General features: G+C 49.1%; 1 protein-coding gene across 11 annotated transcripts in view; it reads left to right on the top strand.

Annotated features, from left to right (window-relative positions):
• The window catches only part of MAP7 (microtubule associated protein 7), a 1989984-nt gene that overhangs the window by 576180 nt on the left and 1400718 nt on the right, over positions 1 to 13086 (top strand). For all 11 annotated transcript variants that reach the window (XM_069606765.1, XM_069606764.1, XM_069606762.1 and 8 more), the window contains one exon: positions 2842 to 3005. In XM_069606765.1, coding sequence (XP_069462866.1) covers positions 2842 to 3005 — 164 coding nt within the window. The remainder of the gene's footprint in view (positions 1 to 2841; positions 3006 to 13086) is intronic.

Raw genomic sequence — 13086 nt, 5'->3', positions numbered from 1 at the left:
TGGGGGCGAGGTACAACTGTTTTGATATTTGCTGTAAAAGTGCAGTCACCGGGCTGGACTGCAGAGTAACAGGCTGTGAATTGGTAATTGACACTAACTAGTAAGATTTGGTGAATTTAGGAATTGAACATCTTACTGTTCAAATAATAGTCACTAATATGAATTAGTCCCAGGACCCAGACACAGCCTTCAAATGGTTCAAGTACTATAAATCAGTGCTAAATATTTGAAGATACAATCAGCCGTGGGAAGATGCAATCAAGTGCGTGGAGATGGCAACACAGGTCCCTACGCATTTGTCTGCAGTCACACTATTGACGTCACAAATTTTTAACTCGTGACGAGGGATGTGATAAACAATAATAGGGCATACACATGGTTTTTTTCAGGTGCGCAGGGAAGGCTACACATATCCACATTTTGGTGTCTGTTTACTTCCTGCAGGGGCGTTATGGACGTCATGCGTCATCAGCGTGTCACAACTGCCGCGACAAATAAAAATGCAAAAACAAAATGGCGCACACGGACGCCGGCAGGCTGAACCCTTACAGGGCATCCCTGCTTTGATGGAGTTGCTCTTTCATTAGGTGAGACCATATGGACTGGGCACAGCAACAGTTGACTAAGGATTTTGGAACCGAGTGATAATTTAACTTTAGTTCTAAATCCCCACTATCATCATTATTGCAGATGGGGGCTTGAAATTTAATACTTAGAAAGAATGAGATACCAGAACATACGAATTTCAGCTCCATTTTTAATATCAAAAAGTGACTGGTGAGTTTTACAAGTGTATCTATAGGCATTTTTAGCAAAGTAAATTCTTGCTTTTAGCCAATCAGAGAGCGTATAATCTTTTGTTCATTCATGTAGAGATTATCTTCCATTGTGGGTAGCTTCTATGGTGAGGAGACGGCCTTGGATGAATAATAATTTTGATCCCTCATCTATGGTGAACCTTAACAGGCCTCATTGCACCCTCCATAGTGCACAGCATGCTGTGTGAGCGAATGCAATATATCACTGTTGTGGGAAGCACATATATATATATATATATATATATATATATATATATATATATATATATATATATATATATATATATATATATACTCTAACAAAAAACGTTGTTAAAGGGACGTTATGGTTACAGGTCAAACTGAAACACCCCACAAATTCTCCAGTTATGGTAAGCTAAGCAACCATAACTCGCGCCAGCACTGAGCTCTGCTAACACTAACACCCATGACATCAAAGATGACATCCCAAATGTTGGTCTCCTGATTATTCGGAGAACAGCGTACTCTGTAGGACAACGAAAGTCAGAGTGACTTCTCAAGGATACATCAACGGATCCTTGAGAAGTCACTCTGACTTTCTTTGTCCCATGGAGTACGCTGGACCAGGTACCATATTGGACGGACAATTTGACTGAGTTGTGCAGCTTAAAAACATTGGTCCTGAAGATGGCGGCGCATGAAAATATGTCATCAAAACCGGTCGACCAGCCTCTTTTAGATGCCTCTGATCTAAGAGAGACACAGAGAGAAACCACTAAAAAACTGCTGTTCTCCGAATAATCAGGAGACCAACATGCAATAATATCTACCATAATGTTGCAAGAATAAATTCTCGATCCTCTGATCTTGAAAACATAGGAGCTCGACAATTGATGTCTACTATAATCAACATTACAAGATAGACACGCACTATTGTCAAGTCTTCATTTTTTTACTTCGAAGGGCCGACTGTCTAGCTGTCCCCTTTCCAACAAAAGGTTTTATATGTAGAAATCCACAAATGGATCAAGCATACTTCATGAATGGCAAATAAATTGTTCTTAAGAAATACAGTTCCACATGAACTGCCTGACCATCTGGTGGACACAGTATTGGAGCAACTTTCAACTCCATTACAAGTATTTTAGATTCTGGGTGTAGCCAACTGCTATACGGTTTTATAGTCTCATTGTAGTATTAGGGTTAGTTTCCTTCTCCCTATCCTTATTAGACAGGTTTTACCACAGCGCTTTCTAGGGCAAGCAACATCATGAAGGGAAAGGGTGTTCTTCTTACGGCAAGTTGTTAGGTAACACATTAATGGTTGGATATTGAATTACTCACATAACCTAATCTTTACCTGTTCCTGTTTTGTGTGTTAGATACCTTGTAAGGATAACAGGAAGGTCAACCCCATTCAAGGTGAAAATGTAAACATTTGAATATCCCTGTATTGTTTGTGGATGGTGCTGCCACAGTGTTAGGAGCCATTGGGCCTCATTATAAGCATGGCGGTCCGGGAGCTACGGTACCAGTAAGCATGCCGGTACCATAGTTCCCGGACTGCCATACCACGAGCTGTGCTCGCGGGTGCCTTGGACCTTGTGGGCAGAAAGGCACCAGCAAGCACAGCATGTCGGATGCACCGGCACCGTTATAAACGGTGCCGGTGCATCCGACGTCCCCATTCCCATTGAGCCTTATGGGGCTGAGACTGACAGGCACCGGCATCCGGCAATGTCAAAATTACCTGGTAATTCCTCATTTACGGGTGCCGGAAAAAATGCAACTCCCTCGTAAAACAGGCACGGCTACCGCCAGGGTTATAATGAGGCCCATTGTCTTGGAATATTTGTTTTAATATGTACCAGAATTTGTGATTGATGCAGCAATGATATTAAAACATTGAAATGTATTAAATGTGAAATACACAAACTAACTTAAAATACATTTTCATGATTGTGAAGTCAACAGTAAGCACCATGTTTTAACAATTGAATTTCAAGAAATTATATAGGGTAAAGTGACATAGCATCAGGCTAATTGTTTTTTGATTTTATAGCTGCAAGAGAATCATATTGGTTAGAAAAAGAAGAAAAAGCACGTCAGCATTATGAAAAACACTTAGAAGAACGCAAGAAAAAACTAGAAGAACAACGGGTCAAGGAGGAAAGGAGGCGGGCTGCTGTAGACGAAAAACGGAAGCAAAGGCTTGAAGAAGATAAGGTAATTGCTCAATTGCTTGATTTCACTTAAAGAGGCTGACTGAACAAACACTTCTGCTATAGCAGTATTTCTTTTTAATCAAATAGACTGTTCACTTTGATACTGCTGGTACTCCAGTTAGTAATGGACTCATTAATCCACAGTATGAAAGCTAATACATTTTTCAGTGGTCGCAAGACAGTTTTGAAACAGAAAATTCACCATTACAGGGATTTTGCAAAACTCTGAACAGAAAGTATTTTTTTAAATCCAAAGCAATTTCTTCATTTTATAGGATAATAAAAATTCTTATACAATGGGCCTCATTACGACCCAGGCGGAAAACCATGGTGCTAATAGCACCATGGTCCATGCCGGTAACTTACCGACTCCACCGGGGAATTACCACCCCATTACAAGGGTAATGCAAATTGCAGTACCGTACTTAGCACCAAGGTCTCTTTGCGGGTCCCTACTTTAACGGCTGGTGTAGACCAGCCATTAAGGTCGGGTCCCGCAAAGGGACCTCGTAATCAGGCACTAATGGGTTAACGGCGCTGCAGCCTTTTACGGCGCCGTTAACCCATTAGCGATAGGGTCGTAATGAGGCCCAATATTTAGCAACCCCCATTCAAGACTAATATGACAAGTCCCCATGTATTTTATCAACAAATGTATATTCCGATGTCTGTTCTTATTTGCATGGCCAGGTCCATGCGCCTCTAATCCCTACTAATTTTCCAGCATATTGAGGTCAGACTGATCACCTACAAATCTTTTTTTAAACAAATATAGTGCCCGAAGTCTCACTGGGCAAAACGTGTTCCTGTAATCAACATTTAGGTTGGTCAGCTGCGGTTCCCACTTCTCCCCAAAACCTCCCGGTGTGTCGCTAATGTCTCCAGTTCATCTCTCCATGGCTAATATCAGCCACACCTTCTGCCATCATTGTTCTATCCTAGGTGGCTCCACCTTGCTCCTGCAAGCTCCCACCACCAGGTTGGCTGCTAAAAGCAAGGTGGCCATATTGTTTTTAACTGAGCTTTTTCAATCTGAACCACTCCTTGGGAACAAACTTAGAATGATCACCCCCAGGTCACATGATATGTGAAGGACAATAATGTCAGAGATTGTCTTGGTAACCTCCTTCGTTGTACTTCCGAATGTTTGAGCACTCCTAGCACATATATATATATATATTTGCGCCTAACTAACTGCATCACCTTCAACATTCCACGTAATGCACTCCTGAGACATGGAAACATGTTTGTGGAGTCATATAGCTCCTATATATGAACCTATTTTGGACCTCCCTAAATTGTACACATCGTGAGGATTTTCTTGGCCCTCCCAAATCCTTTCCTATTCTTGGGGTGTCAATTCCCTCTTGATGTCACCCTCCACTGCTTCATATATCTTGATTACAGATTTTCCCATGCCTTCTTTAATATTTTATAGATGTTAGATATGAGTCACCTAGATGTGTTATTAGAGGCATTAAGCTTTTCAAATGAGTGCAGCGGCCTCGTCGATGCCGCTTTCATAATAGGATGCACCAGTGTCTTAATTGTGCATATTGAAATCCATCTGCTTCAGCCAGCTCAAATTCCTTTTTACACTTGAAGAAGGATTTCCCCATCCCCTCCTTAAAGATGTCACTAAATACACCACCCTGTGAGGCCTACTCTTGTTGCCAACTCATCCCCTAGCTTCAATGTTGATCTAGTGATTGGGTTCACATATAGCGAAACAGGTCGGTTACTCCTTTGGACCCAAAGACACCTCCATAACTTCTCCCCTCCCACGACCTTGTCATGCTCCACCACTGCTTCTCTTCTGCATTACACCATCCTCCCATAATTCACAGTTGCACAGCTTGAAAATGCACTAGGAAATCTGGGAAACCTAGGCAACCCCATAAACTGCCTCGAGATTTTCCCCTTCTTCCACACTATAAAAAGTTACTGTCTTTCTGCAACTTGAGTAGTTATTTTCTTAAAACTATGATCAGTATCTTGGAAAGGAGACGAGCAGTCTGGGAGTACCACCATCTAAGCAGAGTTCGTTCTGCCCCTCCGTTAAGGTGAGAACTTTTTACATCTTGACAGATCTGCCATGACGGTTGCAAACAGTTGCGGGTAATATAGTTTTTTTTATAGCGAGCCTAGTTCCTTGTGATATTGGCCCCTACGTATCTTATAAACCTATCCATCTGTTTCATGGGAGCCAATACTCGAAGCCTCTGGGACATCTATGAAGAAATATTCAGGTCCATGGCTTCTGACTTGGCGTGGTTAACCTTAAAGCCTTATCCTACCCTGTAGTCCTGAAACTCTTTAAGGTGGTGGGGCAAGTACACCTTCAGGTCTCTCAAAGCTTCCAAAGCCCTGGAATCAGTTGAAAGATCCAATTTGCTTAAATCTACGACAAAACAAAAGGATAATCAAGTATATCCAGCAAATGTGAATTTTATCACCAAGTATTCACGAGACTGTAAGTTTATATACCATATTTTACAAAAATATTGACATATATTACTTTTAGACTCAGATTTGGCTCCATACATTTCAGAACGACCAAATATTATATTTACTAAAGCACCCACTTTGAGAAATCTACTCAGCCCCGCTTTCCTGAGACCTGACCCCATTAGACAGACGGATTGTTATCCTCAACTACTGAACCAGTTGGGTTCCACAAATGTGGTTCTTGTAACTTTAGTCAATATGCCCCATCTCCTACAAAGGTTTTTAAATGCCACGGGGGGTTACAAGTTAAAATGAAGAATTTCATCATTTGTCGTTCCAAATATGTAATTTATGGTATCTAATGCGTGTGCAAGAAAATATATGTAGGCAGTACCGTCCGTGAATTGCGAGTCAGGATTCGTGAACACTTTTCCAACCTTAACAGCCAAGAGCCGAAATTATCCTTTGCCATGCACTGGCAAACTCACCATCAGTCGGACCATCGAAAGGACATTAGATTTATCGGCTTACAACAGATTAAACCACATGTGAGAGGTGGCGATAGACAACTGAGACGGTGACAACAGGAAGCACGTATGATGTGTCAATTACGTTGTCTTCTACTCAGACTCAACCAGGAACATGAGCTCAATGTCTCCCTATGAATCTGTTAACATATAAGCCGTTATATTATTAAAAAAAAGTGGTTTTAGACTACATTTGAATGTCCACATGATCCCTCTGTGCACTTATCTTAACTACATTGCATTACTGGCCAACATATTAAGCTTTCTTGTTGTTTTTGGAAACATTTTTTGGAATCTTTAATACTACCAAATGGACTGTTATTACATCATAACATAAGTTGGTGTGTTTTTTACATGCACAATTTCAAACACGTAGCCCCATCTTTTCACCCAGATCCAGCATAGTATATAGATCTGATTTTTTATGCTAGTTGAAATGACTTTCTCGTCCTTGTTACAAATACCAACTCCAAGTTCAATATTTGGACACGTTATCCGTGCAGATCACTATCTCACATGTTGTCTGTGCGCTTCTATGTCAAACCGCGTCTCATAACCTGAGAAGCGTATATCACTAAATTCCAATATCTCATTAGATTCTTCAATCAGTCAGTAACACTCATGGAAAGTTACTCCCAGTAACGGGAATGGTTGCCATGCAACGTGACAGTCATGTGACTAGTCACCTGACCAGAAGTGAACTACTGTTTCACTTGGCAACCAAAAGCATCAGCCGATGCTCACTGCTTCACTACGGCGTCATTCTGCTAACGAGCAGAGCCATCCGCCGCGCGTCAATTATGGCTACACACTGGTAAATTAGCTTAACGCGCCCACACATAAAACGTAACTTACTAAATCAATAGATGTGTACTTTGTTAAATACATATCATTTGAATTCATGTAGCACATGATGATGCGTAATATCGTTACTAAAAACCCGAGAATAAGTCATCCATGCCTATGAACTCCTAACCAGAGGTAAATATATACAGGCCGATTCATGGAATTCCTCACAAAAGTGTCGCACGCGGCTGGCGCACAGCGTGCCCGTGCGAATGTCTGCGCCAGCCGCGTGCGATAAAATCAATTTCCGCGCACAGCGTATTCATGGATTCTCGCCTCCAAAAGCAGACGTGGCGCAGAGTGGCGCAGCGACCCTGCAGCAGCGCCAGTTACGCCCCCAAGAACGCCCTCGCGCAAGGAAAAGCCATCAAGATCGAAAAACCATCGCAAAGGGCTGCGCCAACCCTGTACCAGTTTACCGGACTGGCAAACAGCAAACGCAAAGCGGGGAACGTGTATTACGGGTTTCGGGAACACGCGTGCGCAAGAAGTCTCACACGCGATCTGGCCTGGGGGAGCGTGTGCGTGTATTTCAGGGGTGTGCGAGAGGTTCCACACGCGATTGGCCTGGGCGCGTGTATTTCAGGGGTGCGCGAGAAGTTCCACACGCGATTGGCCTGTGCGCGTGTATTTCAGGGGTGCACGAGAAGTTCCACACGTGATTGGCCTGGGCGCGTGTATTTCAGAGGTGCACGAGAAGTTCCACATGCGATTGGCCTGGGCGCGTGTATTTCAGAGGTGCGCAAGAAGTTCCACACGCCATTGGCCTGGGCGCGTGTATTCCAGAGGTGCGCGAGAAGTTTCACACGTGATTGGCCTGTGCGCGTGTATTTCAGGGGTGCGCGAGAAGTTCCACACCCGATCGGGCCTGGGGGAGCGTGTGCGTGTATTTCAGGGGTGCGCGAGAAGTCCCACATGCGATTGGCCTGGGCGCGTGTATTTCAGAGGTGCGCGAGAAGTTCCACACGCGATCGGGCCTGGGGGAGCATGTGCGTGTATTCCAGGGGTGCGTGAGAAGTACCACACGCGATTGGCCTGGGCGCGTGTATTTCAGAGGTGCGCGAGAAGTTCCACACGCGATTGGCCTGGGCACGTGTATTTCAGAGGTGCGCGAGAAGTTCCACACGCGATTGGCCTGGGCACGTGTATTCCAGAGGTGCGCGAGAAGTTTCACACGCGATTGGCCTGTGCGCGTGTATTTCAGGGGTGCGCGAGAAATTCCACACGCGATCGGGCCTGGGGGAGCGTGTGCGTGTATTTCAGGGGTGCGCGAGAAGTTCCACACGCGATTGGCCTGGGCGCGTGTATTTCAGAGGTGCGCGAGAAGTTCCACACGCGATTGGCCTGGGCGCGTGTATTTCAGAGGTGCGCGAGAAGTTCCACACGCGATTGGGCCTGGCCGCGTGTATTCCAGAGGTGCGCAAGAAGTTTCACACGCGATTGGCCTGTGCGCGTGTATTTCAGGGGTGCGCGAGAAGTTCCACACGCGATCGGGCCTGGGGGAGCGTGTGCGTGTATTTCAGGGGTGCGCAAGAATTTTCACACGCGATTTCAGCAGGGTACGTGTATTTCAGGGGTGCGCGAGAATTTTTACACGCGATTTCAGCAGCGTACGTGTATTTCAGGGGTGCCAGGGAGTCCTACATGTGATTTCGCAGTGTGGGTCCTCCCAGGTGTCCCCTGTACACCCTCCACGGCCCCTGCAGGCAGCCCACACCACAGGGGACTACCCTGCATCCCTGGTCATGTCCCGCAGGCAGCCCACCCAACATGGGCATGCCCCCCATTAAAGGCACATGTCTCCTTGCACTACTGATCACCAACTCATGTCCCCTTGCACCCCCACCCCCAGCATTGCGGGGCACCTGCCAGCAGGCCCCCACTCATGTCCCCCTGCACCCCCACCCCCCAGCATTGCGGGGCACCTGCCAGCAGGCCCCCACTCAAGTCCCCCTGCACCCCCACCCCCCAGCATTGCGGGGCACCTGCCAGCAGGCCCCCACTCATGTCCCACTCATGTCCCCCTGCACCCCCACCCCCCAACATTGCGGGGCACCTGCCAGCAGGCCCCCACTCATGTCCCACTCATGTCCCCTGTACCCCCACCCTCCAGCATTGCGGGGCACCTGCCAGCAGGCCCCCACTCATGTCCCACTCATGTCCCCCTGCACCCCCACCCCCCAGCATTGCGGGGCACCTGCCAGCAGACCCCCACTCATGTCCCCCTGCACCCCCACCCCCCAGCATTGCGGGGCACCTGCCAGCAGGCCCCCACACATGTCCCACTCATGTCCCCCTGCACCCCCACCCCCCAGCATTGCGGGGCACCTGCCAGCAGGCCCCCACACATGTCCCACTCATGTCCCCCTGCACCCCCACCCCCCAGCATTGCGGGGCACCTGCCAGCAGGCCCCCACACATGTCCCCCAGCCAACATGTCATCACAATCTAGATCCCTGCCCCTTATGGTCAGCCTCCAAATGCAAAACGCCCACTCGAGTATTGCATCCACCCACTTAGAAATGGCAATGACATGATAGAACCCCAATAGCAAGTTTGGAAATGAACACATGGCCCTCACATACACCCAATGGGTGTCAGTGAATCTCAAAACCCATATCATGATATGCATGATACCAATGAGATGATACTACACATTGAAGTTTGATGAAAAAATGTATTAAAAACAGCATAAATGGAATAAAAAATAAACAAATGACAATGGGAATCAAAAACCAAAAGCAGCATGTCCGTAAAATAATGAAAAACGACAAATCATAATCCAAAGGAAAGGTGTCCAAAGTCACAGTTCAAGAAAGTAAATCCAAGGTAAAAACAAAACCGAAAACCATTGCTCCATGGGTAAATAAAAAAAAAAAAAAAAATCCAACAGTCAACTGTATACAGATAAACAAACCAGGGTCCATGATCCCAACTGAAGAAATGAAACCTACATAAAAATACTACCTAATAAAATAAAACTATATACAAAAATGTGGCCCATTTTCCAAAAGGTCCAAAATAAATAAAGCAAAGGAAACCTAACAATAACTACATAACTATTTACAAGGGCAGCGGGCTAGTTCGACGGCTCACTGGTTGTTGTCATGGGCCAGGGCATCATCGAACTCCTGTTCAATGGCTTGGAGGCGGGCATGTTCCCTGGCCCCGAGGTCCCGCAGGGATAATGCAGTGTCCAGCTCCAACTCCCTGCGAAGACCCTCGAGGCACTCAGCCCGCCTCAGCGCCCTCCGCATGGAGTTCTCCGCCCTGACCACTGTGAGCCGTTCCTCCTCTGCCCGCTGCCGCTCCGCACCTATCTGCTGGCCCAACCGCTCCCACACGGAAGCCACTCCCATTCCAGGGTTCTCCTGCCCTCCGGCCGTTGCCTGCACCCCTGATGTTGATGGCCCCGAGCCATGATGCCTCCCACGTCGAGCCTGCCGCTGCCTCCGACGCAACTGCCTGTGCCAGCACGACGGCATCCAGGCTGATGGAAACCACCAACGCCGTTGTGCACGTGCCCTGCCCGATGATGCCGTCACATCCTCCATCTGCTGGGGTCCAGTTGCTGGTGTGTCCACCCCTGCTGGACCTCCGACTCCCAACTGTGGCAGGGATGGGATCCCCACCGAGGTGGCTGCATTGGTCGGGGCAGGTCCACAGGGGGCCCTGGTGGCATCTGGGCCGGAAGACGGCATGGAGTACGACGGGCGTATAGCCTCCACAGAGGAGGAGAGGGTCGCCAGAGTGCCCGACACATGTACGAGACCCCCGACCATGACCGCTCCCAACTGGGCCACGTTGGCACGGTGCTCTTCGTGATGACGTGCTTGCCCGCCCCGGGAAGCACGCACCTCATCACGAATGACAGCCGTGCGCAACGCGACACCAATCAGGACCTTCTCCATACGGACAGGGGTCCCCTCGTGCGCAGGTGGAGGGGAGTCAGATGACATGGACATCCCCCCCTACCTGCGGACGGGCCTGGGATGGGGCATCCCTGCTGGTGCATGGTGGTGCAGTCACAGTGTCAGGGACAGTGACATGCACAGGCACCTCCACGGCGACCTGTGCTGCCTCCTGCCCCTGCCCCTGGACTGCACCACTTGCACCAGCAGGGATGGCCCCACCAGGCCCCATGTGCGGCTCAGTAGCGGCCTCCTCCTCCTCTGTGGAAACCACCAACCTGGATGGCTCCACACTGTCTTCCGCCATTGCAAGCCCCTGTGGGGGCTCACCCACCCCTTCCGCTGCAGCCGTGGGGGCATCCCCGCCGCTTAGCTCCACAGCGCCATCTCCGCCCTCTTCTTCGCTTTGCGCTGTGTAGAGGGAGACATAGAACACAAGCATCAGGATACTGTACAATGGTCCCCTAGACAGGAAGCAATAGCAGATGAGTGGCACTGTCAAAGATCACTTCCATCATGTCCCTCCACAACACATGGGTCAGTGCAGGCAAAACACATGCAGTAACAGGCATGGCGCAAGCTATGGACATAAGCAAACATGTCCAAGGGACTCTTGAAGCATACAATGTTGTTTTTGGACTCACATGCATCATGAGTCATGCCTATCACATGCACACACTTCAACATACTTTCATCCATCTGGACTCGTACACCCCAGACACAGTGGATGCAAGGATAACTATGCTGCATCAGTGAATCTGAACATTGTCACAGACATGTGTCATGCATCCATGGCATCCACAAGTCACAGACACGCAGGTCAGAAACACAGACATGGACACCATACATGTACATGGCATCAGCACCCATCCCTCACCCACACCCATGTCCAGGAACAGAGACTGGCATGCTCTCATGTGTCCATTCCGCATAGGGCTCCCCATGTTACATTTCAACACATACACCAACCGTGTGCTTCACACATTACTGGTCTCACATGCATGACCATGATGTCCCTGCACACACACACGCGTACATGGCCTATGTCACACATTCAGGCAAGTATCAGACAACCAGCACGCTGCAACATGCCCTGTCTCACACAGCAATGCTTGGCCACTTGCCGCTCGACTCCAGACGGGTCTGCCTCTCAAGGATCTGGGCATGGAGCGCTGGGCGTACGCGTTCCAGGACCCTCAGCTGGATGGTACTCATGCTGCCCCGGCCCCCCCCCCATCGAGGCGCCGGGCCTTTATGAGGGTCCTGGACCTGAAGTCCTCCCAGCGCTTCTTGACTTGCTTGATATTGCGGGTTGCCATCCCCTCCGCTTTGATGGCAACCACAAAGTCGTCCCAGATCCTGTCCCGTCCTTCCTTGTCGGCGCGTGGTGATCCAAAGAGGGCATCATAATGCCCCAGGACAAGCTCCACCAGGACACCAACTTCCTTCTGACTGAAGCTGGTGGCCCTCTGCCCCTCTGGCTGGGGGTCGCCAGTGGTCTCGGATGGTGTTTGCCCCGACATGGCGACCCCAGAGGCAGGCATGGGTGGGCAACTGGGTCCTGGGGCTGGGCTGTGGAGCGATGGTATCCCAGCCGGGAGTGTTCTGTTCCAGCAGGGGTGGACACAGCAACTGGACCCCTGCAGATGGCTGATGTGCAGGCACCAAATGGCAGGGCACGGTGGCAGCAGGCAGCAGCAGATGGCTCGTGGGAGGCTGCTCGGGGCTCTGGGGGGCAGTAATTCGGCCTTTTGGGCAGGAGCGTGGACTTCCGTGTGTTTACGCGTGGCCAGCTTGATACGGAGTGATTTGGCACGTGAAAATTTTGCACGTCGGCGTGTGAATCGAGGAAAGGCCCTTAGCGCGTAAGCGCGTCAGCACGCATACGCGATTCCATTGGACCAAAGGCCCTTAGCGCTTATGCGTGTCTGTGACGTATCGCGCACGGGCGTTGCTTTTCGTGGGGTGCGGTGCGTGTGTTTTGCAGGCGTTGGGGTTCACACGCTATTACTTCACAGTGGGTGGGTGTTGGCTAAGCGTTCTTCTACACGCAAGGCAGACGGTGAGTGGTACCCTGCTCCCCCAGGCCCGATCGCGTGTAAAACCACCCGCGAGCCCCTGAAATACACGTACCCTGCTCCCCCAGGCCCGATCGCGTGTAAAACCACCCGCGAGCCCCTGAAATACACGTACCCCGCTCCCCCAGGCCCGATCGCGTGTAAAACCACCCGCGAGCCCCTGAAATACACATACCCCGCTCCCCCAGGCCCGATCGTGTGTGAAACTTCTCGCGCACCCCTGAAATACACGCGCCCAGGCCAATCGCGTGTGAAACTTCTCGCGCACCCCT

Source organism: Ambystoma mexicanum, chromosome 4p (genome assembly GCF_040938575.1).
Source record: "Ambystoma mexicanum isolate Mex_15411 chromosome 4p, UKY_AmexF1_1, whole genome shotgun sequence".
NCBI lineage: Eukaryota > Metazoa > Chordata > Amphibia > Caudata > Ambystomatidae > Ambystoma > Ambystoma mexicanum.
Note: the sequence above shows the minus strand (reverse complement) of the source record. Positions and strands in the feature narration are given on the sequence as shown.